The following is a 26,683-nucleotide window of genomic DNA, read 5'->3' as shown; positions in this document are numbered from 1 at the left end:
CTGGGGCCACGGATCTCAGGCGGGTGGCCTGAGGGCTGGACCGACATATGCAACCGATCTGGAGGGCGACCAGGACACAGAACTGATGGGCGGAGCAGCTCTGGCGGACAGGCAGGTGGATGACCTGGAGGCCAGTGATGTGGATGGGCGAGCTGCTCGGGAATCCAGCGGCATGGACTGGACACCTTCTACATCTGATCTAGTTCTTCTCTCAGCCCTTGGTATTTCTCTAGTTTCTCATGTTCTGATGTTTCCGTCACTCGGGATTGCTACATCGATCACTACTGCTGTGTTTTCCTTGTCGAGCACCATAATGTCTGGTTGGTTAACTGCATCTGCTTGTCAGTCTGGAACTTGAAGTCCCACAGGATCTTATATCTGCCATTCTCAACCACCTTTGGCGGTATCTACCATTTGGACTTGGGGACTTCCAGTCTGTATTTATTACCGATGTTCCTGTATACTACCCCAGCCACTTGGTTTTGCCTTTCAGTGTATGCTTTCCTAGCTAGCATTTTGCACCCTGCCACTAAGTGCTGGAGTGTCTCAGGGGTGTCTTTGCACAGCCTTCCTCTTGGGTCTTACCTGGTGTGGTAGACCCCTGCCTAAACTGATCTGGTCCTGAGTGCCTGTTCTTGTGCTGCTATGATCAGACCCTCTGTGCTGCCCTTCAATCCAGCCTTTTCTAGCCACTGGCAGGATTTGTTGACATCAGCCACATCTTCTATTTGTCAATGATACATCCCACGGAGGGGCTTAGTCTTCATGATACCTCCTCTTCTTCCTCCCCACTCTCTGTCTTCTGCTGCCTGAGGTACTCACTCAGCAGTTTGTCTTGGGGGATCCTCTTTCTGATATACTCGTAGATGTTCCTTGTTTCATCGTGGATAGTGACCCTGACACTCACTAACCCCCGGTCCCCAACTTTTCAGTTATTGCACAGTCTCAGGCTGCTGGACTTCAGTTGGAGCCCTCCGTGCATTGTGAGGAGTTTCCGTGTCCTGATATCTGTTGCCTTTATCTCCTCCTTTGGCCAGATTATTATTCCAGCTGGATATCTGATGACTGGTAGGGCATTATGTGTTGATAGCTTGGATCTTATTCTTCCCATTGAGATGGCTCCTCAGGACCTCCTCTGGAGGTATTTGGCTGTAGCTGACCTCCTTGCTGCCTCCTCGTGGTTTCCATTTGCCTGTGAAAGTACCCAAGTACTTGTAACTGTCCTGTTATCCTGCCACCTGGTAATTCAACCCCTTCAGTGCTCGCCACCTTACCTCTTTCCACCATTCATTTGCACTTGTCCAGTCCAAATGACATCCTGATGTCATCACTGTAGATCCTGGTGAGGTGGATCAGCGAGCCAATATCTCACTGATTACTGGAATACACCTTGATTTCATCCATGTATAGGAGGTGGCTGATGGTAAGTCCACTTCTGAACCTGTATTCATATCCACTCTTTGTGACGATCTGGCTGAGGGGGTTCAGGCCTCTGCAGAACAGCAGTGGGGATAGTGCATCACCTTGGTATTTGCCACATTTTTTTTTATATTTTATTTTCAGTTTTTCGGTTTTATATTCAAGACAAACACTAGATAAAACAAAACAAAACAAAAAATAACAGACAAAAAACAAAAACAACAAAAAGGATAAAAAAAGGTGCCAGACATATATAGGTATATAGTATAACTTTGTTGACAGCTGTTTTCAAGAAATTACACAGGTATTACAAGAGTACAGATAAAAGCTAAAGAGTACTGGGTTGCATCACTACAGACTGTAATTAAACATTATTTTTCTTTTAGATAGTCACTGAATGGACCCCATATGCTCAGGAATCTACTGGGCACTTTAGATTTATGGAAGCATATTCTCTCCACCTGTATGATTATGATAATTTCCTTGAGCCATTTCTGAAAGCAGGGGGGCGTAAGTGATTTCCAATCTAATAGGATCATTTTCTTGGCAGCTACCATGCCAACCATCAATGCCGATTGTTCCTCAGCTGTATAGCTTAAAGCAGACTCTGAGCATCCAAAGAGTGCCAGCTCTGGATCAGGAGGAATGTCCCTTTCATAGATTCTGGAGAACCACTGGAATATTTCACACCAAAATTTGTATAAGTGAGGGCAGAGCCAGAAAAGATGCGTGAGAGAACCTTCTTCAATTTTGCATCTATCATACAGTGGAGAAACAGATGGGTAAATTTTGTGTAGCTTGGTCTTTGAATAGTGGCGTCTATGGATGACTTTGAATTGGATCAGTTTATATCTGACATTGATCGAGCAAGTTTGGATTCTAGTCAAACCTTCATTCCAAATGTCATCAGACACTTTAAGATTCAGCTCAGTGGGCCAGGCTTCCTTCAGATGGTTAGCAGATACAGAGGTGGTAAACAGACACACAAAGCGAGATATGAGATGTTTAGAGTCTGGAGGAAGCTGCAGGAGGTCATAGAATGGGCAATTCTCTGGCCTGTTTTCAAAATTTGGAATTTAGTCTTTGACATAATGCCTAATTTGGAGATAACGAATGAAGTGGGATTTAGGGGTGTTACATTTTGTTTTCAACTGATTAAATGATGCAAACTTTTTATCTACATGTAAATCTCCAAGGGTCGCAATACCCCTGTCCCTCCAGGCAGCATACATATGAAATGGTTATCCAGTTACCTAAATAATAGGAACCAATATGTGCAACTTAATAATTATGCATCACAATTAAGTGTGGAGTTCCTCAAGGCTCAGTGCTGGGGCCATTGTTGTTTATTTTGTACATTAATAATATATGTGAGGTTTCAAAAACACTAAAAATAATGTTTTTTGCAGATGACACAGACCTACTTTGCAGTGGAGATGACCTGGAACAACGTTTGGATACAGTAGGAAATGAATTGAAGAAACTAAAGAGTTGGTTTGATTCAAATAAACCAACACTAAATCTAAGCAAAACGAAATTCATAATATTTGGGAATTGGTTAACAAACTCAAACAAGAAGCTCATGATAAATGATGTAGAATCGAAAAATTGTCGGGAATCAAATTTCTTGGTGTAAAAAGAGAAAATAAATTATGTTGGAAGCCACATATAAATTATATTAAAGTGAAAATATCAAAGTCAATTGCAATACTATATAAAGCCAAAGATCTCCTGCATCAGCCAGCACTATACACCTTGTACTGCTCCTTCATACCTCCATACATCACCTCCTGTGTGGAGGTGTGGGGCAACACATACAAAACAAACACACATGCAATGTTCATCCTTCAAAAAAGAGCCATAAGAAATGTAGACAAAACCACTTACAGAGAGCCTCCAAACTCACTCTTTATCACACTGAAAGCACTACAATTTAAGGATTTGGTTGACTTCAAAACAATTCAAATCATGTACAGAGTAAAAAATCAGCAGTTACCAAACTGTGTCCAGAAGTTGTTCCAGATGAGGGAAAGTGAACGAGATCTCAGAGGAACATGTAGTATATTCAAAAAACAACCAGTGAGGACAAATGCAAAACTTCACTGTATATCCATCAAAGGAGTCAATCTATGGAACAACTGTTGAAAAGAAATGACGATGTGGACATCAAAAAGTAAGTTTAAACAACTCTTTAAAAACAACATCTTGAACAGATGTAGGATGGATGAACAAAGAGGAGGTGATCTGGAATAACATGACATGATACGTGGCGTGTAAGGTGCCTTGTTTCACTTGTGCTGGTTTGTTTATGTGGAGCTCTATGCATTGGCATTTCTTTTCTTTTTCCCACTTTTGTCTTGAAAGTTTTGCTTTGGTTTGATTTGATTGATAAAGTGTAAGAAAGGGGTAGGACCAGAAAAGTTCTTCACTTCATCCTACACCCTTTTCCAACATGGTCCAGTTATTACTTGTGCTGTTACAGAGAGTTTGCAAAATAAGTTTACTATTATTTCCATTTGTTCTTGTATTCCTGCCTGTGTGTTTTATTTTGGTATTTTAGCATGTTCGACATAAACGAAACGAAGTGTGGACATGTGTATGAAGTGTGGACGTACTATGAAGTGTGGCCATAAGTATGATGTGCACAGCTGATGGTACCACATATTCAGTTTACATGATTTAGTTTTGAGACGTTTAATTATTTGCTTGAAATGTATTTGAATGTCAGATGGAAACACGACTCAGATCTGATGTTCCCTTCTCCCTCTTCTCTTTCCCCTCCTTCTCTTCTTCTCCTCCTTCTTCTCTTCTCCTCCTCCTTCTCCTCCTTCTCATCTCATTCTCCTCCTTCTCTTCTCCGTCTTCTCCTTCTCCTCCGCTTCTCTTCTTCTGTAGGTGAACAGATGGGTCGCTTTCAAGTTGTGTGAGATAGGTGAGCTATATACATATATCTATATATTATATATATTGTGTGTATATGAGGATGTGAAGCCAGTATGTCCATGCTGTGCAGTATATTGCAGTAGTACATGTATCTCAGTGTACAGTCAGGTCATTAGGTTAAATAGCAGCATCTCCATGCAGATGTATGGTGATTTGAAGTTTTACTATGTAAGTTTTACTATGTAAGTTGTACTATGTAAGTTATACTATATAAGTTATAATATGTAGGTTTTACTATGTAAGTTGTTCTATGTAAGTTTTACTATGTAAGTTATACTATATAAGTTATAATATGTAGGTTTTACTATGTAAGTTTACTATGTAAGTTATACTATATAAGTTATAATATGTAAGTTGTATTATGTAAGTTATACTATTTAAGTTATAATATGTAAGTTATACTTCCATCCATCATATTAACCACTTATGCGTCTCCCAGGGTCATAGTATAACTTAAATAGTAAGTTATACTATGCAAGTTATACCATGCAAGTTATAATATGTAAGTTATACTATGTAAGTTATACTATGCAAGTTATACTATGTAAGTTATACCATGTAAGTTATACTATGTAAGTTATACTATGCAAGTTATACTATGTAAGTTATACTATCCAAGTTATACTATGTAGATTATACTATGCAAGTTATAATATGTAAGTTATACTATGTAAGTTATAATATGTAAGTTATACTATGTAGATTATACTATGCAAGTTATAATATGTAAGTTATACTACAAACCCCAATACCAGTGAAGTTGGGACGTTGTGTAAAACGTGAATAAAAACAGAGTACAATGATTTGCAAATCCTTTTCCACCTATATTCAGTTGAATACACTACAAAGACAAGATAATTAATGTCCAAACTGATAAACTTTATTGTTTTTTGCAAATATTCCCTCATTTTGAATTTGATGCCTGCAACACGTTCCAAAGAAGCTGGGACAGGGGCAACAAAAGACTGGGAAAGTTGAGGAATGCTCAAAAACCACCTGTCTGGAACATTCCACAGGTGAACAGGTTAACTGGAAACAGGTGAGTGTCCTGATTGGGTATAAAAGGAGCATCCCCGAAGAAAGGCTCAGTCGTTCACAAGCAAGGATGGGGCGAGGGTCACCACTTTGTGAACAACTGCGTGAGCAAATAGTCCAACAGTTTAAGAACAACTTTTCTCAACGTACAACTGCAAGGAATTTAGGGTTTCATCATCTCTAGTCCATAATATCATCACAAGATTCAGAGAATCCCGAGAAATCTCTGCACGTAAGCGGCAAGGCCCAAAACCAACACTGAATGCCCGTGACCTTCGACCCCTCAGGCGGCACTGCATTAAAAACCGACATCATTGTGTAAAGGATATGACCACGTGGGCTCAGGAACACTTGGGAAAACCATGGTCAGTTAACACAGTTGGTCGCTACATCTACAAGTGCAAGTTAAAACTCTCCCATGCAAAGCCAAAGCCAGATATCAACACCACCCAGAAACGCCGCCGGCTTCTCTGATCCTGAGCTCCTCTGAGATGGACTGACGCCAAGTGGACAAGTGTGCTGTGGTCTGACGAGTCCACATTTCCCATTGCTTTTGGAAATCATGGACGTGGTGTCCTCCGGGGTAATGAGGAAAAGGACCATCCAGATTGTTATCAGCCCAGAGTCCAAAAGCCAGCATCTGTGATGGTATGGGGGGGGGTGTTAGTGCCCATGGCATCATGGGTAACTTGCACATCTGTGAAGGCACCATTAATGCTGAAAGGTACATACAGGTTTTGGAGCAACATGTGCTGCCATCCAAGCGACGTCTTTTTCAGGGACGTCCCTGCTTATTTCAGCAAGACAATGCCAAGCCACATTCTGCAGGTGTTACACCAGCGGGGCTTCGTAGTAAAAGAGTGCGGGTACTGGACTGGCCTGCCTGCAGTCCAGACCTGTCTCCCATTGAACATGTGTGGAGCATCATGAAGCGCACAATACGACAACGGAGACCCCGGACTGTTGAGCAACTGAAGTCGTACATCAGCGAGAATGGGAAAGAATTCCACCTACAAAGCTTCAGCAAGTAGTGTCCTCAGTTCCCAAACGCTTATTGAGTGTTGTTAAAAGGAAAGGTGGTGTAACACAGTGGTGAACATGCCCCTGTCCCAGCTTCTTGGGAACGTGTTGCAGCATCACATTCACAATGAGGGAATATTTGCAAAAAAAACAATAAAGTTTATCAGTGTGAACATTAAATCATTTGATCAGCCACAGCATGAAGATATGGGAAAGAGTAATAGAAGCTAGGTTAAGAGGAGAGGTGATGATCAGCGAGCAGCAGTATGGCTTCATGCCATGAAAGAGCACCACAGATGCGATGTTTGCTTTGAGAATATTGATTGAGAAGTATAGAGAAGGCCAGAAAGAGTTGCATTGTGTCTTTGTAGATTTAGAGAAAGCATACGACAGGGTGCCGAGAGAGGAGGTGTGGTATTGTATGAGGAAGTCAGGAGTTGCAGAGAAGTATGTAGGAGTGGTGCAGGATATGTATGAGGGAAGTGTGACAGTGGTGAGGTGTGCGGTTGGAATGACAGATGGGTTCAAGGTGGAGGTGGGATTACATCAAGGATCGGCTCTGAGCCCTTTCTTGTTTGCAATGGTGATGGACAGGTTGACGGACAAGATCAGGCAGGAGTCTCCATGGACGATGATGTTCACAGATGACATTGTGATCTGTAGTGAGAGTAGGGTGCAGGTGGAGGAGAGCCTGGAGAGGTGGAGGTATGCATTGGAGAGAAGAGGAATGAAAGTCAGTAGGAGCAAGACGGAATACCTATGCGTGAATGAGAGAGAGGACAGTGGAATGGTGAGGATGAAAGGAGTGGAGGTGACGAAGGCGTATGAGTTTACATACTTGGGGTCAACTGTCCAAAGTAACGGGGAGTGCAGGAGAGAGGTGAAAAAGAGAGTGCAGGCAGGGTGGAGTGGGTGGAGAAGTGTTTCAGGAGTGATGTGCGACAGAAGGGTACCAGCAAGAGTTAAAGGGAAGGTTTACAAGATGGTTGTGAGACCAGCTATGTTATATGGTTTGGAGACAGTGGCACTGATGAAAAGACAGGAGGTGGAGCTGGAGGTGGCAGAGATGAAGATGATAAGATTTTCACTGGGAGTAACGAAGAAGGACAGGATTAGGAAGGAGTATATTAGAGGGACAGCTTAGGTTGGACGGTTTGGAGACAAAGCAAGAGAGACAAGATGGAGATGGTGTGGACATGTGTGGAGGAGAGATGCTGGGTATACTGGGAGAAGGATGCTGAATATGGAGCTGCCAGGGAAAAGGAGAAGAGGAAGGCCAAAGAGGAGGTTTATGGATGTGGTGAGGGAGGACATGCAGGTGGCTGGTGTGACAGAGGAAGATGCAGAGGACAGGAAGAGATGGAAACGGATGATCCGCTGTGGCGCCCCCTAACGGGAGCAGCCGAAAGTAGTAGTAGTGTGAACATTAAATATCTTATCTTTGTGGTGTATTCAATTGAATATAGGTCAGGTATACACATACACACACTTATACACACACACATATACACACACATATATACACACATAGAAACACATATACACACATACACACACACATATACACATATACACACATACACACACACATATACACATACACACACACATATACACATATACACACATACACATATACACACACATACAAACATATACACATATATACACACACAGGAGAGTTATTTTCATTTTATCACGACTGCTTCATGCTAGTTGCTGTGGTGGATTGCTGCGAATTTCCATTTAATGTGTGTGTGTGTGTGTGTGTGTGTGTGTGTGTGTGTGTGTGTGTGTGTGTGTGTGTGTGTGTGTGTGTGTGTGTGTGTGTGTGTGTGTGTGTGTGTGTGTGTGTGTGTCTTCCAGAAAAGACACGCTCGTTTGTTGCCACAGAACGAAGCTTTACTGTCAAGATGTTCACCTTCCAGTTCTTCACTCTCTTCTCTTCCCTCTTCTATGTGGCGTTCTTCCTGGGCAGGTATCCAACCACACAACCTGCCACGCAACCTGCCACACAACCTGCCACGCAACCTGCCACACAACCTGCCACACAATCTGCTACACAACCTGCTACGCAACCTGCCACACAACCTGCCACACAATCTGCTACGCAACCTGCCACACAACCTGCCACACAATCTGCTACACAACCTGCCACACAACCTGCCACACAAACTGCCATACAACCTGCCACGCAACCTCCCATGCAACCTACCACACAATCTGCCACACAACCACACAACCTACCACACAAGCAGCCTCTGCTGCTGTGCTGCTGGCGGGTCACAGGTCTCTCGTGGGTAAAGTCAAGCTGGTTTTGGCCTCATGTTCTTTCACCCAGCATCACCGCTTTCAGTCACATTCGGTCATACTGTTTGTACTGGGAGCTGTACAAACAGTATACAACCAGTATAACTGGTACAACCAGTATACAACCAGTATAACTTGTACAACCAGTATACAACCAGTATAACTGGTACAACCAGTATACAACCAGTATAACTGGTACAACCAGTATACAACCAGTATAACTGGTACAACCACTACAACAGTATACAGCCATGGTTGTGCTGGCTCTATACTGGTGTACAACCAGTACAACCGGTATACAGCCATGGTTGTGCTGGCTCTATACTGGTGTACAACCAGTACAACCGGTATACAGCCATGGTTGTGCTGGCTCTATACTGGTGTACAACCAGTACAACCGGTATACAGCCATGGTTGTGCTGGCTCTATACTGGTGTACAACCAGTACAACCGGTATACAGCCATGGTTGTGCTGGCTCTATACTGGTGTACTACCAGTACAACCGGTATACAGCCATGGTTGTGCTGGCTCTATACTGGTGTACTACCAGTACAACCAGTCATCTTTACGGTTGGCTGTTTAGAAACGCCACTCAAGACTACTGGATGAAGAGCGAGCTGCTCCAGCTGCTGCAGTCAACATCTGGAGACATCTGTGTGCAGGCTCCTCCCACACGTCGCCTGGCTGTCTGAACAGAGCTGGTGACTTGTGTGGTCTGTGACCGGGGTGTAGTACATGTCATAGCACATGTCATAGCACATGTCATAGGACATGTCATAGCACATGTCATAGCACATGTCATAGCACATGTCATAGCACATGTCATAGGACATGTCATAGGACATGTCATAGCACATGTCACGACCTGTCATTTGCAGTGGATAAATCCCACAAGAGCACGTTTGGTAATATGGACAAAACATAAATACAGCGTTTTTGTTCAAGTTGCTTGTCTGTGGATGTGGCTTTAATATTTGTCAAAGACAGTCCCTCCTCTTCCCCAGGATAAACGGGCATCCGGGAAACTACGTGCGCATCGCGGGGTGGAGACTGGAAGAAGTGAGTACTTAGGAAGATGTGGTTCTACATGGTGAACTGGATTCAAGGTTCTTGGTAACACCTCAAAGCCAAAAGCAGGCAGAAACAAACATTCAAAGTATTTCAAAATGAAAGTTTCATACTGAAGTGATTATTGGGCCATGGGTCGTTTAGCGGTCTACTCCATGGCCAGCGGAGTGGGCCGCTACACGACCTGGACGCCCCGCAGATGTTTGTTTGAATGGTTAATGCAGTTTTGTTGTGGAAGATAAATTCAGCAAAGGTATTCTATATTTCCATCACGCCAGTCTTCCTTTTCCTTGCAGCAGTGGTCCAGAGGCTGGTGCCAGCTCTCTGGCGACTGGGAAATACTCATTGTGGTTGCGTCAGCCCTGGGATTCAGTACAGAATCCCAGCTATCAGCCTGCCCAGTGTTCCTCAGTCAGTCCACCCCTGAAAACTGCATGTCTTGTTGTCGCTGGCAGCTGTGTGTAGAGCTTGACAAGACATGAAATAACTCCTTATTTCCTCTCTTCTCTTCACATTTGCCGTGTCCAAGTGTCACCCCAGCGGCTGTCTGACAGACCTCTTCATCCAGATGGCGATCATCATGTTGCTGAAACAGACGCTGAACAACATCTTTGAGTTCACCGTGCCGTGCGTAGAATGCTCAGTCTCTAGATTCTCTCTTTAGATTCATTCAAACCATCAACGGGGCCGGATCCCGGACTTTGACCCTGGCCACCCCACTCCACTGACAAAGCATTAGTTAGGGGGGTCTTTATTCCTGCATTCTGTGGAATTTTTACGCAAGTAAATCACAAAATAATGAGCCAACAAAATAATTTCCACACCTATAAACAACTGTGTAGCTTTCCTCAAGTAAGTTAATGCTCTCACTTGAGCCTTGGACTGAAACGTGTGCTATAGTGTACATGGAACTTGCAGACCTAGTGGCTTTACAAACCACGCATCTGTGATTTTATTTTCTAGATCACTGATGCACTAACATCCAGAGCCACACACTCACGTGTTCTTGCCGGAGCCAGGCTAGACACATGGAATAAACTATACCAACACCGTAGTCCCGCTAGTCATCGTGGTTAGTCCCCGTCGTCCTCCGTCTTACTGCTTCACAGCTGCTCTGGGGGCTGTGGTGGCTCTGGATCTGCTGCTCTGGATCTACTGCTCTGCCCTGGGCCTCGTGTCTGGTGTCACTGCTGGGCTCACTACCATGTCGTTCACCGCTGGTACTTGGGCCCAGTGGCGGCCTCGGGCTGTTGGAGGGGCAGGGGCAAAAAAATAACAAGGGCACCAGGTGTATGTGGTGGGGCACCAGCATGCAGAAAGACATGATGCGTTTATGGTGAAACCCTTAAAACCCTGGTTAAGATGAAAATGGTTTCATGATGTGGGTAGAAGTACTGCACCTCTGTATTAAAACACAAGGGGAACTATTTACATTTGTCTCATAAAGACACGTGTGATGACGTCAGTGCGAGCGAGCTGTAGGTTATATATAGAGGAGCTTAGCCAGAGTGGAGCAATCAGGGTAGAATTCTTTTGGTCATGTGTTTGTATATATCAGTGACCTCGCCTGGGTCAGCTGGGATGTCCCTGTCACTGGATAGCCGTAGATCTGAGCACCTGCCTTCCCCACATCTCTTCCTGAGCTGGGTCTTCATTAGCTTCAGTTTAGAGCATGGCTGCTCTCCTGAAGTGGTTGTCACTGGCAATGTGGCCTACGTTTTAGGAGCTTGGTCAGCATAGGGGAAGTTGTGTCCACATTGTTGACTTTAAGGCACCTTTGTCAACTGGAAGAGCACCCTAGAGGGCACTTACCACACTTTATACACTGGACATGCACCCTAGAGGGCAGCTCATCGTGTTTTGTCTACCATAGGAGCATGCAAGAGGGCACTTCTGAGGCATTTTTTCAAACATGACCCCTGAGTCCACCCGTGCTGGGGCCATCCATGAGACTGCTGTCTCCACTGGTGGTGGCAGTGGCAAACAAATTGCTGCATCTACTTGGAGAGATTTCAATGTCTTTTCCCTCAGCCTTTCAACGCCACCTTTATGTTCTTTGCCTTGTTTGTTATTCGTTTTCAGTTTCAGCGATGTGGAGTGAATTAGTTGGTGAGTCTGACTGGCAACAGGCATGGAAAGGTGCGGGACAGACCCATGTGGAGCAAAATTAACTGGGAAGGGGAGTTATGGAGACGTACAACTGTTGGGGAGGAGAGCATAGCCTGTCAGATGTAGGCACCTCCACCCCACCCCCATGTGGCCAGTAGGCCGCAGCCCTATGGGCTAGTCAAGTTTAGGTACATACCAGTCGATTTTCCACTTTGTTTTTATCTTTATTTTAATGTTTTGTGTTGTATCGACCCAATTGTCAAGCACCCACAGGGAAAATGTCCATTACCCTGATGGTCAGCCTGATGGTCCGCTTGATGGTCAGGCTGATGGTCCGCCCCACGGTCCACTTGATGGTCCGCCCCACGGTTCACTTGATGGTCCGCCCGATGGTCTGCTTGATGGCCCGCATGATGCCCAGCTTGATGGTCTGCCTGATGGTCAGCCTGATGGTCGGCTTGATGGGCAGCCTGATGGTCCGCCCGATGGTCTGCTTGATGGTCAGGCTGATGGTCCGCCCGACGGTCCACTTGATGGTCAGCCCGATGGTCCGCCTGATGGTCTGCTTGATGGCCCGCATGATGCCCAGCTTGATGGTCTGCCTGATGGGCAGCCTGATGGTCGGCTTGATGATCAACCCGACTGTGGGCTTGATGGTCAGCATAGTGGGCCGCTTGATGGTCTGCTTGATGGTCAGCCTGATGGGTGCGCTTGATGGTCAGCCTGATGGTCAGCCTGCCCCTGACCATCAAGCCTCAATAAGTAAATGACAAGTTTAAAGTCCAGGTCAGAGCATGTGAAAGGATAATCCAGAATTTTATATAGTTTATATATTTCCATCAATATGACTTATCATTTTACTCACCAGCTTCATTTTGTAGATTTTGGACATGGGACCACCTCTGGACTCAGCTTTACAATGGTGTCTTATGGGAAAACTGAACACAAGTGTCAGACAAGTCCACTTTAACCCAATTATCTAGACCACATATTTGGAAGTGAAACCAAAATTAAAGTTAAAAGTTATCTGAAATGTCCAGTAGTGGAAATGGGGGGGGGGGGTTTCGACCGACCTCTCTGGTCCCAAGAGACCTTAGAGTTATCCCTGGGCTTCCTTCAGGCTGGGGGATTTGGAGAATTACCCAACAGTCTGACTGGTTTCTCAGCTTGGGCTGCTGCTGCTGCGTCTCCTATATGTGCTGATTCAGGCTACCAGACAAGGGAAGGGCTGCCGCACCAGGCCAAGGAGGTTTGAGACTGGCTTGTTACACAGTGCCAGGCAGGGCGCCGTGCCAGGCCAAGGAGGTTTGAGACTGGCTTGTTACAAGGCACCAGGCAGGGCACCGCACCAGGCCAAGGAGGTTTGAGACTGGCTTGTTACAAGGCACCAGGCAGGGCGCCGTGCCAGGCCAAGGAGGTTTGAGACTGGCTTGTTACAAGGCACCAGGCAGGGCACCGCACCAGGCCAAGGAGGTTTGAGACTGGCTTGTTACAAGGCACCAGGCAGGGCACCGCACCAGGCCAAGGAGGTTTGAGACTGGCTTGTTACAAGGCACCAGGCAGGGCACCGCACCAGGCCAAGGAGGTTTGAGACTGGCTTGTTACAAGGCACCAGGCAGGGCGCCGTGCCAGGCCAAGGAGGTTTGAGACTGGCTTGTTACAAGGCACCAGTCAGGGCGCCGTGCCAGGCCAAGGAGGTTTGAGACTGGCTTGTTACAAGGCACCAGGCAGGGCGCCGTGCCAGGCCAAGGAGGTTTGAGACTGGCTTGTTACACAGCGCCAGGCAGGGCACCGTGCCAGGCCAAGGAGGTTTGAGAATGGCTTGTTACAAGGCACCAGGCAGGGCGCCGTGCCAGGCCAAGGAGGTTTGAGACTGGGTTGTTACACAGCGCCAGGCAGGGCGCCGTGCCAGGCCAAGGAGGTTTGAGACTGGCTTGTTACAAGGCACCAGGCAGGGCGCCGTGCCAGGCCAAGGAGGTTTGAGACTGGCTTGTTACAAGGCACCAGGCAGGGCGCCGTGCCAGGCCAAGGAGGTTTGAGAATGGCTTGTTACAAGGCACCAGGCAGGGCGCCGTGCCAGGCCAAGGAGGTTTGAGACTGGCTTGTTACAAGGCACCAGGCAGGGCACCGCACCAGGCCAAGGAGGTTTGAGACTGGCTTGTTACAAGGCACCAGGCAGGGCGCCGTGCCAGGCCAAGGAGGTTTGAGACTGGCTTGTTACAAGGCACCAGGCAGGGCACCGCACCAGGCCAAGGAGGTTTGAGACTGGCTTGTTACAAGGCACCAGGCAGGGCGCCGTGCCAGGCCAAGGAGGTTTGAGACTGGCTTGTTACACAGTGCCAGGCAGGGCACCGTGCCTGGCCAAGGAGGTTTGAGACTGGCTTGTTACAAGGCACCAGGCAGGGCACCGCGCCAGGCCAAGGAGGTTTGAGACTGGCTTGTTACAAGGCACCAGGCAGGGCGCCGTGCCAGGCCAAGGAGGTTTGAGACTGGCTTGTTACAAGGCACCAGGCAGGGCACCGTGCCAGGCCAAGGAGGTTTGAGACTGGCTTGTTACACAGCGCCAGGCAGGGCGCCGTGCCAGGCCAAGGAGGTTTGAGACTGGCTTGTTACAAGGCACCAGGCAGGGCACCGTGCCTGGCCAAGGAGGTTTGAGACTGGCTTGTTACAAGGCACCAGGCAGGGCACCGCACCAGGCCAAGGAGGTTTGAGACTGGCTTGTTACAAGGCACCAGGCAGGGCACCGCACCAGGCCAAGGAGGTTTGAGACTGGCTTGTTACAAGGCACCAGGCAGGGCACCGCGCCAGGCCAAGGAGGTTTGAGACTGGCTTGTTACAAGGCACCAGGCAGGGCGCCGTGCCAGGCCAAGGAGGTTTGAGACTGGCTTGTTACAAGGCACCAGGCAGGGCGCCGTGCCAGGCCAAGGAGGTTTGAGACTGGGTTGTTACACAGTGCCAGGCAGGGCACCGTGCCTGGCCAAGGAGGTTTGAGACTGGCTTGTTACAAGGCACCAGGCAGGGCGCCGTGCCAGGCCAAGGAGGTTTGAGACTGGCTTGTTACAAGGCACCAGGCAGGGCACCGTGCCAGGCCAAGGAGGTTTGAGACTGGCTTGTTACAAGGCACCAGGCAGGGCGCCGTGCCTGGCCAAGGAGGTTTGAGACTGGCTTGTTACAAGGCACCAGACAGGGCACCGTGCCAGGCCAAGGAGGTTTGAGACTGGGTTGTTACAAGGCACCAGGCAGGGCACCGTGCCAGGCCAAGGAGGTTTGAGACTGGCTTGTTACAAGGCACCAGACAGGGCACCGTGCCAGGCCAAGGAGGTTTGAGACTGGCTTGTTACAAGGCACCAGGCAGGGCACCGTGCCAGGCCAAGGAGGTTTGAGACTGGCTTGTTACAAGGCACCAGGCAGGGCACCGTGCCAGGCCAAGGAGGTTTGAGACTGGCTTGTTACAAGGCACCAGGCAGGGCGCCGTGCCAGGCCAAGGAGGTTTGAGACTGGGTTGTTACAAGGCACCAGGCAGGGCCCCTCCACATGTATGGTGTGTCTCTTGCAGGCTCTGGCGCGGGAGTTTGTGATTTTAAACTAGCAGGCCGCATGTCAGTTCTGTATCAAGTGCTTGTTTTTTATCTTAAAACCAAAATGTTCACATTCGACTTGATGTGACACGATGCACGACACAGGTTATGACAATATTGCGCCTGTGATATGAATGTGGTTGGTCACTTTACAAGTATGTTCAGTGGTCCATGAAGGTTGTAGGCTAGACGTGTGCTTTATGTGTGTAACCATGGTAGGACGCCTGTGTTATTCACCTTGTAAAACACGTTCAAATTCTCTGCTGTTTGGTGTAGCGGTGGTGTAGCGGTGGTGCAGCGGTGGTGCAGCGGTGGTGTAGCGGTGGTGCAGCGGTGGTGTAGCGGTGGTGCAGCGGTGGTGTAGCGGTGGTGTAGCGGTGGTGCAGCGGTGGTGCAGCGGTCTAGGCGTCGGCTTGGTGTCGATGCAGGTGCCCACTGGGGACCGGGGTTCGCGCCCCGGTCTCGTCAGATCCGGCTATGGCCGGACTCGATGAAGCAGCAGTAATGGGCAGCGCTGTCTTGGGAGGGGGCGGAGTCGGCTTGTGTTCGTCACATGAATGCGTCTCTGGGTGTGTGTGTGTGTGGGTGGGGGGGGGGGGTCTCCTTCCAGACTGCCGGCCGGAGAGATGCAGTTGGCGATCGCGTTCAGTACGAGGGTTGGTGAGCTAAAAAAAAAAAAGGGATCGATTGGCCACTAAATTGGGAGAAAAAAGGGAAAAATCAGAAATACATTTTAATAAAATTCACTGCGGTTCAGGGTTCTCTGGTAAAAATGGCACTGAGGTTTTAACAACCCCCCCCCCCACAAACACACACGTTTGCGTGACACAATGCAACTTGGATAGAAAAACCCCCATAAAAACTATGCTATTGCCAGATGTGATGCCTTTCTTTTTTTTGTAAGATTATTTTTTCGGCATTTTATTTCAATGGTGACAGTAGAGAGACAGGAAAGGCAGAGGAGAGAGAGGGGATGACCTGCAGCGAAGGGCCTGGGCTGGATTTGAAGGACTCGGCCTTATGTGGTACCACTCTACCAGGTGAGCCACCAGGGTGCCCCAGTGATGCCTTTTTAGAAAAACTGGCCCTCTCCCCGCCTCTGCCGTACACGTCTTTCCACGGCTGGAGATGTTCGATATGATCAGGTGGTGGATGACGTTGCTGAGCTACTTCCTGGTTCACCCTGCAGGAAGTAGCAGCCTATACTTACCGTAGGTACTAGTAACAGCCATAAACTCGCCAGCCAGCACCTTAGAGAATTCATAGATGATGGACAGTCATGGACACAGTCTGACTGAGACACTAGGGGGCTTTGTTGTTTAAAGGACATGTTTAAGACTCTTGTTCACTTGTCCCATAAGACACCGTTACAAAGCTGAGTCCAGCAATGGTCCTGTGTCCAAAGTCTACAAAATGAAGCTAGTGAGTGAAATTATCACAACTAATGTGATTTTTTTTCTTTTTAATCCCGTAACCAGTAATGGGAATAAACTCCTGCTGCTTGCCACATATATATCCACGTATTTCCTCTGTTTCTAGCTGGCTGAAGCGATGTTTCCGGAGGAACGCCACCAAGAAACTCCAGAGGAAGTGTGGTCACTGCTACAGGAAGATGTGTCGTGATGAGAACAGCAGCCTGGAGCCATGTGACATCTGTAAACTCCACGACTGGCTGCGCAATTACCACCTGGCTGACATCAATGCTTTCAGCCTCTTCAATGAGTTTCTGGAGATGGGTAGGTCACATCAGCACTTCCTCTGTAAAAGTACTGACCGTCTCCTGTTTTCACCACCATTTCCTTTATCTTCTGTTCCGTCTCTCCTCCACTCTTTGTTTCAACTCCTCCCGCCATCCCAACTCTCATTCTTCCCATCTAACCATCCCACCCTCGTTCCCCTTCTCCTCTAGTGGTCCAGTTTAGTTTCACCACCATCTTTGTGGCGGCGTTCCCGCTGGCCCCGTTGCTGGCCCTCCTCAACAACATCTTTGAGATCCGCCTGGATGCCATCAAAATGGTCAGCTTGGAACGGCGCCTGGTCCCCCAGAAAACCAATGACATTGGTGTGTAATGTGTGTTGTATGTGTGTCCATGTATTTGAGAGGTTCAGGTTAGCATGTGGACAGATGTTGTACTGTGTCATGGTGTGTAATGTGTGTTGTATGTGTGTCCATGTATTTGAGAGGTTCAGGTTAGCATGTGGACAGATGTTGTACTGTGTCATGGTGTGTAATGTGTGTTGTATGTGTGTCCATGTATTTGAGAGGTTCGGGTTAGCATGTGGACAGATGTTGTACTGTGTCATGGTGTGTAATGTCTGTTGTATGTGTGTCCATGTATTTGAGAGGTTCAGGTTAGCATGTGGACAGATGTTGTACTGTGTCATGGTGTGTAATGTGTGTTGTATGTGTGTCCATGTATTTGAGAGGTTCAGGTTAGCATGTGGACAGATGTTGTACTGTGTCATGGTGTGTAATGTGTGTTGTATGTGTGTCCATGTATTTGAGAGGTTCGGGTTAGCATGTGGACAGATGTTGTACTGTGTCATGGTGTGTAATGTGTGTTGTATATGTGTCCATGTATTTGAGAGGTTCAGGTTAGCATGTGGACAGATGTTGTACTGTGTCATGGTGTGTAATGTGTGTTGTATGTGTGTCCATGTATTTGAGAGGTTCGGGTTAGCATGTGGACAGATGTTGTACTGTGTCATGGTGTGTAATGTGTGTTGTATGTGTGTCCATGTATTTGAGAGGTTCAGGTTAGCATGTGGACAGATGTTGTACTGTGTCATGGTGTGTAATGTGTGTTGTATGTGTGTCCATGTATTTGAGAGGTTCAGGTTAGCATGTGGACAGATGTTGTACTGTGTCATGGTGTGTAATGTGTGTTGTATGTGTGTCCATGTATTTGAGAGGTTCGGGTTAGCATGTGGACAGATGTTGTACTGTGTCATGGTGTGTAATGTGTGTTGTATATGTGTCCATGTATTTGAGAGGTTCAGGTTAGCATGTGGACAGATGTTGTACTGTGTCATGGTGTGTAATGTGTGTTGTATGTGTGTCCATGTATTTGAGAGGTTCGGGTTAGCATGTGGACAGATGTTGTACTGTGTCATGGTGTGTAATGTGTGTTGTATGTGTGTCCATGTATTTGAGAGGTTCAGGTTAGCATGTGGACAGATGTTGTACTGTGTCATGGTGTGTAATGTCTGTTGTATGTGTGTCCATGTATTTGAGAGGTTCGGGTTAGCATGTGGACAGATGTTGTACTGTGTCATGGTGTGTAATGTGTGTTGTATGTGTGTCCATGTATTTGAGAGGTTCGGGTTAGCATGTGGACAGATGTTGTACTGTGTCATGGTGTGTAATGTCTGTTGTATGTGTGTCCATGTATTTGAGAGGTTCAGGTTAGCATGTGGACAGATGTTGTACTGTGTCATGGTGTGTAATGTGTGTTGTATGTGTGTCCATGTATTTGAGAGGTTCAGGTTAGCATGTGGACAGATGTTGTACTGTGTCATGGTGTGTAATGTGTGTTGTATGTGTGTCCATGTATTTGAGAGGTTCGGGTTAGCATGTGGACAGATGTTGTACTGTGTCATGGTGTGTAATGTGTGTTGTATATGTGTCCATGTATTTGAGAGGTTCAGGTTAGCATGTGGACAGATGTTGTACTGTGTCATGGTGTGTAATGTGTGTTGTATGTGTGTCCATGTATTTGAGAGGTTCGGGTTAGCATGTGGACAGATGTTGTACTGTGTCATGGTGTGTAATGTGTGTTGTATGTGTGTCCATGTATTTGAGAGGTTCGGGTTAGCATGTGGACAGATGTTGTACTGTGTCATGGTGTGTAATGTGTGTTGTATGTGTGTCCATGTATTTGAGAGGTTCAGGTTAGCATGTGGACAGATGTTGTACTGTGTCATGGTGTGTAATGTGTGTTGTATGTGTGTCCATGTATTTGAGAGGTTCAGGTTAGCATGTGGACAGATGTTGTACTGTGTCATGGTGTGTAATGTGTGTTGTATGTGTGTCCATGTATTTGAGAGGTTCGGGTTAGCATGTGGACAGATGTTGTACTGTGTCATGGTGTGTAATGTGTGTTGTATATGTGTCCATGTATTTGAGAGGTTCAGGTTAGCATGTGGACAGATGTTGTACTGTGTCATGGTGTGTAATGTGTGTTGTATGTGTGTCCATGTATTTGAGAGGTTCAGGTTAGCATGTGGACAGATGTTGTACTGTGTCATGGTGTGTAATGTGTGTTGTATGTGTGTCCATGTATTTGAGAGGTTCGGGTTAGCATGTGGACAGATGTTGTACTGTGTCATGGTGTGTAATGTGTGTTGTATGTGTGTCCATGTATTTGAGAGGTTCGGGTTAGCATGTGGACAGATGTTGTACTGTGTCATGGTGTGTAATGTCTGTTGTATGTGTGTCCATGTATTTGAGAGGTTCGGGTTAGCATGTGGACAGATGTTGTACTGTGTCATGGTGTGTAATGTCTGTTGTATGTGTGTCCATGTATTTGAGAGGTTCGGGTTAGCATGTGGACAGATGTTGTACTGTGTCATGGTGTGTAATGTGTGTTGTATGTGTGTCCATGTATTTGAGAGGTTCGGGTTAGCATGTGGACAGATGTTGTACTGTGTCATGGTGTGTAATGTGTGTTGTATGTGTGTCCATGTATTTGAGAGGTTCAGGTTAGCATGTGGACAGATGTTGTACTGTGTCATGGTGTGTAATGTGTGTTGTATGTGTGTCCATGTATTTGAGAGGTTCGGGTTAGCATGTGGACAGATGTTGTACTGTGTCATGGTGTGTAATGTGTGTTGTATATGTGTCCATGTATTTGAGAGGTTCAGGTTAGCATGTGGACAGATGTTGTACTGTGTCATGGTGTGTAATGTGTGTTGTATGTGTGTCCATGTATTTGAGAGGTTCGGGTTAGCATGTGGACAGATGTTGTACTGTGTCATGGTGTGTAATGTGTGTTGTATGTGTGTCCATGTATTTGAGAGGTTCGGGTTAGCATGTGGACAGATGTTGTACTGTGTCATGGCTATGGTCCTCCTCCAGGCATATGGACCAAGATTTTGGAGGCCATCGGTGTGCTGGCCGTGATTGCCAACGGCTTGGTGATTGGAATTTCCTCTGACTTCATTCCTCGCCTCGTCTACCGCTATCGATATGGACCCTGTGCCAGTGGAGACCATCAGACCGAGTTAGTAATGACATAGAAAACCACAGAGTCACATGTCTCAGCACAAAGCTGATGCTGTAAAGAGATCGTTTGTATGTTTTGAGGTCTATTTTATCCTTAGTGTTAATGTAGTCCATAGGTTTCATTTTCACCATCATCCATACTTTTCTCCGTACTAGACACAGCGCCAACTTGTCATCTACAGTTCAATGGAGGGCAAGTCCACATCCTCCTTCAGTGTAAAAACAAACACCACACAGTTCAGACACGGCTAACAACATGATGCTACAGCAATCTGTCATCCTAATGTAACCAAGTATCACTGCTGAAATTATTCTACAGGCTCTGGGATCATAATAGTCATGAAATATACATAAAGCTTATTGCCTTACTTGTAGGCTGTGGGGTATTTAGTTCAAGTCAGACACAGACACAAGGTTTTATAACACAGTTATTATTAATAGAGATGAGATTTTTTGTTTGTCAATCAATTTGCATAAATCATAGGGTGAACAGTTACATTCAGTGTAGGCCTAGTTCTAAATGAGATGGCCACTCTTAAATACCTAGCTGCAGCAAAAGTCCAAAAAAATTGTTGGTTGTGCACAACACTCAAAATAATAACGCGGCGTGTCCCAAGGAAGTCCCAGGCGCTAGTGCTTGGAGAGATCTGACTGAGAAATGTGTTCTGGGACGTCCCATCCGAGAAGGTGCAAGACCAATATGGACGTCCTCACGTCACGGCAGTCCCATGCACATTTCACGTCCCGTTCTCCAGCGCAGGTCACATGACCCACACGTGCTATTTCACAAAAGGATATTTCAGACAGGTGTTGGCTTGTGAAACCACAACACCGAAGTGCAGCAGACAGTATCTTTCTCTCCAACAATCGCACTCTGCAAACCGTCTCCCATCAAAGGTTTTCTGAACGACAAGTGCGCACACACACTGTCAATGAGAGCTAGGGGGCGCCAACGTCCAGGAGATTTCCTTATATAGAATATGCATGAGTGCTGTCAAGTAATTGTCTGCAATGTTTGTGTGTCTCTTTGTATAGTGGTGACACATTTGAAACTAAACCGCTATTTTATGGGTGGGTTCCACTAACATGATACTACAGCAGGCATCATACTGAACTACAGTGGACATCTTCTAAATGTACCTTGGTTTGTTCCCAATTCTCTCCTGGTGTTTGCTTTACTGTGTCGTGGTGGAGCACTTCCTGCAAGTAACCCTTGTAGGCTGTGTTTTGGGAAGTAGCACCTTAGCAAACAACCTTAAAAACCATTGTAAATTCATAAAATGACACTGTAATTCAGTGTGACAGGCTGTTGTAGCATCATGTTAGCGTTTTCTGAACTGTCAAGTGTTTATTTCTGCACTGAACAAGGATTGTGCATTTGCCCTCCATTGAACTGTAGTTGCGAGGATGGATCTCGAAGTGGGTAGGTGTGGGAAATGCCCACCCAGATTCCTGCTTTGCCCACCTAATTTGTCAACTTTATTCTGTGCCTTTTTACTCTGCCAGTCCCCATCACAATGTCTTGATTTCCGATTTGCTGGTTGGACAGAATAAACAATGGAGATGCCTTACCTCTGATATTATTCTGCAGAGCATTTGTACTTGGCTGTGAGGAGGAATACTAGCTCATTTGTACTGTATAGCTTATTCTTGGCGTAGAGTTGTGTTGAATAAGGATCTTTGCTGGTGGTAGTTTAGTTTAACTAGATAAATAGCTAGCTAGCTAGTGTTACTGTTAGCTAGAAAACACACTAGAACAGTATTTAACAGTTTGCTAACATGTATCAGTACTCAGTATAAATAAGCCTACCTGGTTACATAGATTACATGCTAGACTTCACGCCATACACAGCCATGCACAGCCATGCAACGATTTTTGGTAGCCAAATCAAAGCTTGCTAGCAGCAATTTAGCTACAGCCGCTGTTAGCTCAAACTCTGTCTTTGGGACCAGTGCCTTTGGATAAAGGGGGCATTTCAAGCAGTAACGTTACATTTTCCCTGCCCACTTGCACCGACATAGTGCAGTTAGCGGTGTAGTTCCTGCTGCTGAAAATCATCTAAGTGATCTGAATAATATTGCACCATCCCAACCAATACTAAAAGTATTCCCCCTAAATTAATGTTTAGTCGGACGTCTCGTTCGTTTAATCTGAGCTGGTACTGATCACTGCCGTGGTTGGAACTCAGCCAAATTAGATGCATGCTTCTGCTTCCCCTATTTTCAGTTTGCTGGTTTGACTGACAGAGACATGGTCTTCACCAAGACAGGATATACTAATTGGAAAGCCGCACTGGAAAAGGAAAGGGGATTCCAAAAGCATGCATGGAAAAAAAAAATTGAAAAAAATTCTGAACTATTCCTTTTATATTTGGATATCAACAGATTTGTAAGCTGTGTTGTAGATTCTTGTCTTGTTATGTGGATGGCTGCTCCATCTGCCAGTCCCCAGAAGTCCATAACCATGGTGTCATTCTGGACTCCACCCTCTCATTCCAGTCACACATCAAATCTGTCACCAAATCTCCTTTCTTTCACCTCAAAAACATCTCCAGACTTCGGCCATTACTCTCAGACTCCGTGGCAGAGACCCTCATCTATGCCTTCATCACCTCCCATCTGGATTATTACATGAGTCCTGTGTGGGGTACCTAGCAAAGCCCTAGACAGGCTTGTATGTGCAGAATTCCGCTGCCAGGGTGCTCACCTGCACCAAGCCCTGGCAACACATCACTCCCACCCTTGTCCACATTCACTGGCTCCCGGTCAAGTCCCGCATTCCTTATAAATCCTCCTCCTCACCTATAAATCCCTCCATGCCCATACCCCCAGTACCTACCAGACCTCCTCAACACTATACTCCACCCTCGAATCTGCAGTCTGCAGACATGGGCCAGCTTTCCTTCCCCCAAACCAGCCTGTGGACTTTTGGGGACAGAGCCGTTAGTGTGGCAGCCCCCAGCCAGAGATGTGCAACGCTGCCTCTTTGGACAATTTCAAAAGACTACTGAAAACTTACCTTTTTACTGAGGCCTATGGTCTGTAGTCTTTTAGTCTTTTGCTTTAATCTTTTTTTTTTGTTCTAATCTAGTGTAAAACATCCTTAGGTTCTTTGAAAGGCGCTACACAAAACTAAGTTGTTGTTGTTGTTGTTGTTGTTAATATGTGGATGTTTCTGTTTGGTTCCAGTTGTATGCAGGGATACATAAACAACACGCTGTCCACGGCGTCCATGATGGACCCGGCGGTTCAACGGGACTTCCTGCCCACTCAGCTGTTCATAGAGATCAACTTTAATGTCACACAGTGCAGGTCGGTCCTCCAGTTTACCTTCATGGACATCAAGTCTCGCTAAACCACATGACATGCATCATTAAAGTACATGATCTGGCAAAGTAAACTGGTTTGGTGCAGCAATTACAGCATAAAGCACAAAAAAGAGCAAAACGGGTTCCACAGTAAAAAGAAGAAAAAGAGAACAGATGGAGAAAACTTCACAGTAAATTCACAAAATGACCACAGTAAAACATAGTGAGAGCAAAGAACATGACAAAAGCCATTCAATATGACGACGTTATAAGTACAGGTAAGGTGGATGCAAGAAAATATACAATTTCTGTACAGATATGCAGAATGTGTAGAAAGTGTTAGTTTTACTTTAACTGGTCAATAGAAGACCATTCATACATATGCATAGAAAGATATACGGGCATAGGTGCTTGTCAGGTCATAATGATAATGATATAATAATAATAATAATAATAAAATGGAGCTGCAAGCCATCCAAGCAGGGGTAAAGCAGAGAGATGAGAATGTAAAACCTGATGAGAGGGATACAAACGCAGATCCAGAGGAGCAAAATGAAGATAAGAATCATGAAAATGAGAGAACTGATAAGCCAGGTGACCAAGAACCACCGAACAAAGATGAACAAGATGAGAAAGTGAGTGCATGAAAGAAAGCATCCATAGGAAATATGAAATAGCCAAATAAACCCCTAATAGGCCAGAGACCACCAATTCCAAAGACAAGAAGTGATCAGCACTCAAAATCAGCCATAGAAACAGCAAACAAAGCCATCAACCAGATAAAAGACCAACTCCCGGAAGTGCTGTCCCTCGCAGACATTAACCACCTTGTCTATATAACTGCCTCTGCCATCACTGAATCCCTGGGCATCAAACACAAGAGGAAGAGCAGACCAAGAAAAGATAACCAACCAAAATGGAAAAAGGAAACTGAAAGTAAAATACGCAAAATTAGGGGAGACATATCTCCACTAAATGAGATTAAAAACGAGAAACCAGTCAAAGAAAAACGAAAAAGAGCACTAATCAGGAAACACAACATCAAACAGAAAGAGCAAATACTAACAGCCATTGACAAATAGAAACAACAACTACAAGCAAAAGCCCAACAAGTGAAAAGGTTCGATAAGAGACAAAAGTTCTTCCACCAGAACTACTACTACTACTACTACTTTCGGCTGCTCCCGTTAGGGGGCGTCACAGCTGATAATCCGTTTCCATCTCTTCCTGTCCTCTGCATCTTCCTCTGTCACACCAGCCACCTGCATGTCCTCCCTCACCACATCCATAAACCTCCTCTTTGGCCTTCCTCTTCTCCTCTTCCCTGGCAGCTCCATATTCAGCATCCTTCTCCCAGTATACCCAGCATCTCCCCTCCACACATGTCCAAACCATCTCCATCTTGTCTCTCTTGCCTTGTCTCCAAACCGTCCAACCTGAGCTGTCCCTCTAATATACTCCTTCCTAATCCTGTCCTTCTTCATCACTCCCAATGAAAATCTTATCATCTTCATCTCTGCCACCTCCTCCTGTCTTTTCATCAGGGCCACTGTCTCCAAACCATACAACATAGCTGGTCTCACTACCATCTTGTAAACCTTCCCTTTAACTCTTGCTGGTACCCTTCTGTCACACATCACTCCTGACACTCTTCTCCACCCACTCCACCCTGCCTGCACTCTCTTCTTCACCTTTCTTCTGCACTCCCCGTTACTTTGGACAGTTGACCTCAAGTATTTAAACTCATACGCCTTCGTCACCTCCACTCCTTGCATCCTCACCATTCCACTGTCCTCCCTCTCGTTCACACATATGTATTCCATCTTGCTCCTACTGACTTTCGTTCCTCTTCTCTCCAGTGCATACCTCCACCTCTCCAGGCTCTCCTCCACCTGCACCCTACTCTCACTACAGATCACAATGTCATCCGCGAACATCATCATCCATGGAGACTCCTGCCTGATCTTGTCCGTCAACCTGTCCATCACCATTGCAAACAAGAAAGGACTCAGAGCCGATCCTTGATGTAGTCCCACCTCCACCTTGAACCCATCTGTCATTCCAACCGCACACCTCACCACTGTCACACTGCCCTCATACATATCCTGCACCACTCCTACATACTTCTCTGCAACTCCCGACTTCCTCATACAATATCACACCTCCTCTCTCAGCACCCTGTCGTATGCTTTCTCTAAATCTACAAAGACACAGTGTAACTCCTTCTGGCCTTCTCCATACTTCTCCATCAACATTCTCAAAGCAAACATCACATCTGTGGTGCTCTTTCATGGCATGAAACCATACTGCTGCTGCTGATCATCACCTCTCCTCTTAACCTAGCTTCTATTACTCTTTCCCAAATCTTCATGCTGTGGCTGATCAACTTTATACCTCTGTAGTTGTTACAGTTCTGCACATCACCCTTGTTCTTGAAAATCGGTACCAGTGTGCTTCTTCTCCACTCCTCAGGCATCCTCTCACTTTCCAACATTGTGTTAAACAATCTAGTTAAAAACTCCACTGCCAGCCGCTCTGGTGGCCGAGCGGAATAAACCACCGTTCTGGCAACCCGCTCGTCATGTGGCTGGGAGTTTCGTATCCCAGGCTCGCCATAATCGGTCACGGCCAGAGCGTCCACGGGGTCAGGCATTCATTAGGCCACCCT

General features: G+C 46.2%; 1 protein-coding gene across 1 annotated transcript in view; it reads left to right on the top strand.

The window, feature by feature from the left end:
- ano9b (anoctamin 9b) overlaps window positions 1–26,683 on the top strand; it is a 97,380-nt gene that overhangs the window by 54,831 nt on the left and 15,866 nt on the right. Inside the window, exons 14-21 of the mRNA XM_056279069.1 lie at window positions 4,315–4,351; window positions 8,284–8,395; window positions 9,733–9,787; window positions 10,326–10,423; window positions 17,023–17,219; window positions 17,393–17,545; window positions 20,561–20,705; window positions 23,897–24,019. Coding sequence (XP_056135044.1) covers window positions 4,315–4,351; window positions 8,284–8,395; window positions 9,733–9,787; window positions 10,326–10,423; window positions 17,023–17,219; window positions 17,393–17,545; window positions 20,561–20,705; window positions 23,897–24,019 — 920 coding nt within the window. The remainder of the gene's footprint in view (window positions 1–4,314; window positions 4,352–8,283; window positions 8,396–9,732; window positions 9,788–10,325; window positions 10,424–17,022; window positions 17,220–17,392; window positions 17,546–20,560; window positions 20,706–23,896; window positions 24,020–26,683) is intronic.

Source organism: Lampris incognitus, chromosome 4 (genome assembly GCF_029633865.1).
Source record: "Lampris incognitus isolate fLamInc1 chromosome 4, fLamInc1.hap2, whole genome shotgun sequence".
Lineage (NCBI taxonomy): Eukaryota > Metazoa > Chordata > Actinopteri > Lampriformes > Lampridae > Lampris > Lampris incognitus.
Note: the sequence above shows the minus strand (reverse complement) of the source record. Positions and strands in the feature narration are given on the sequence as shown.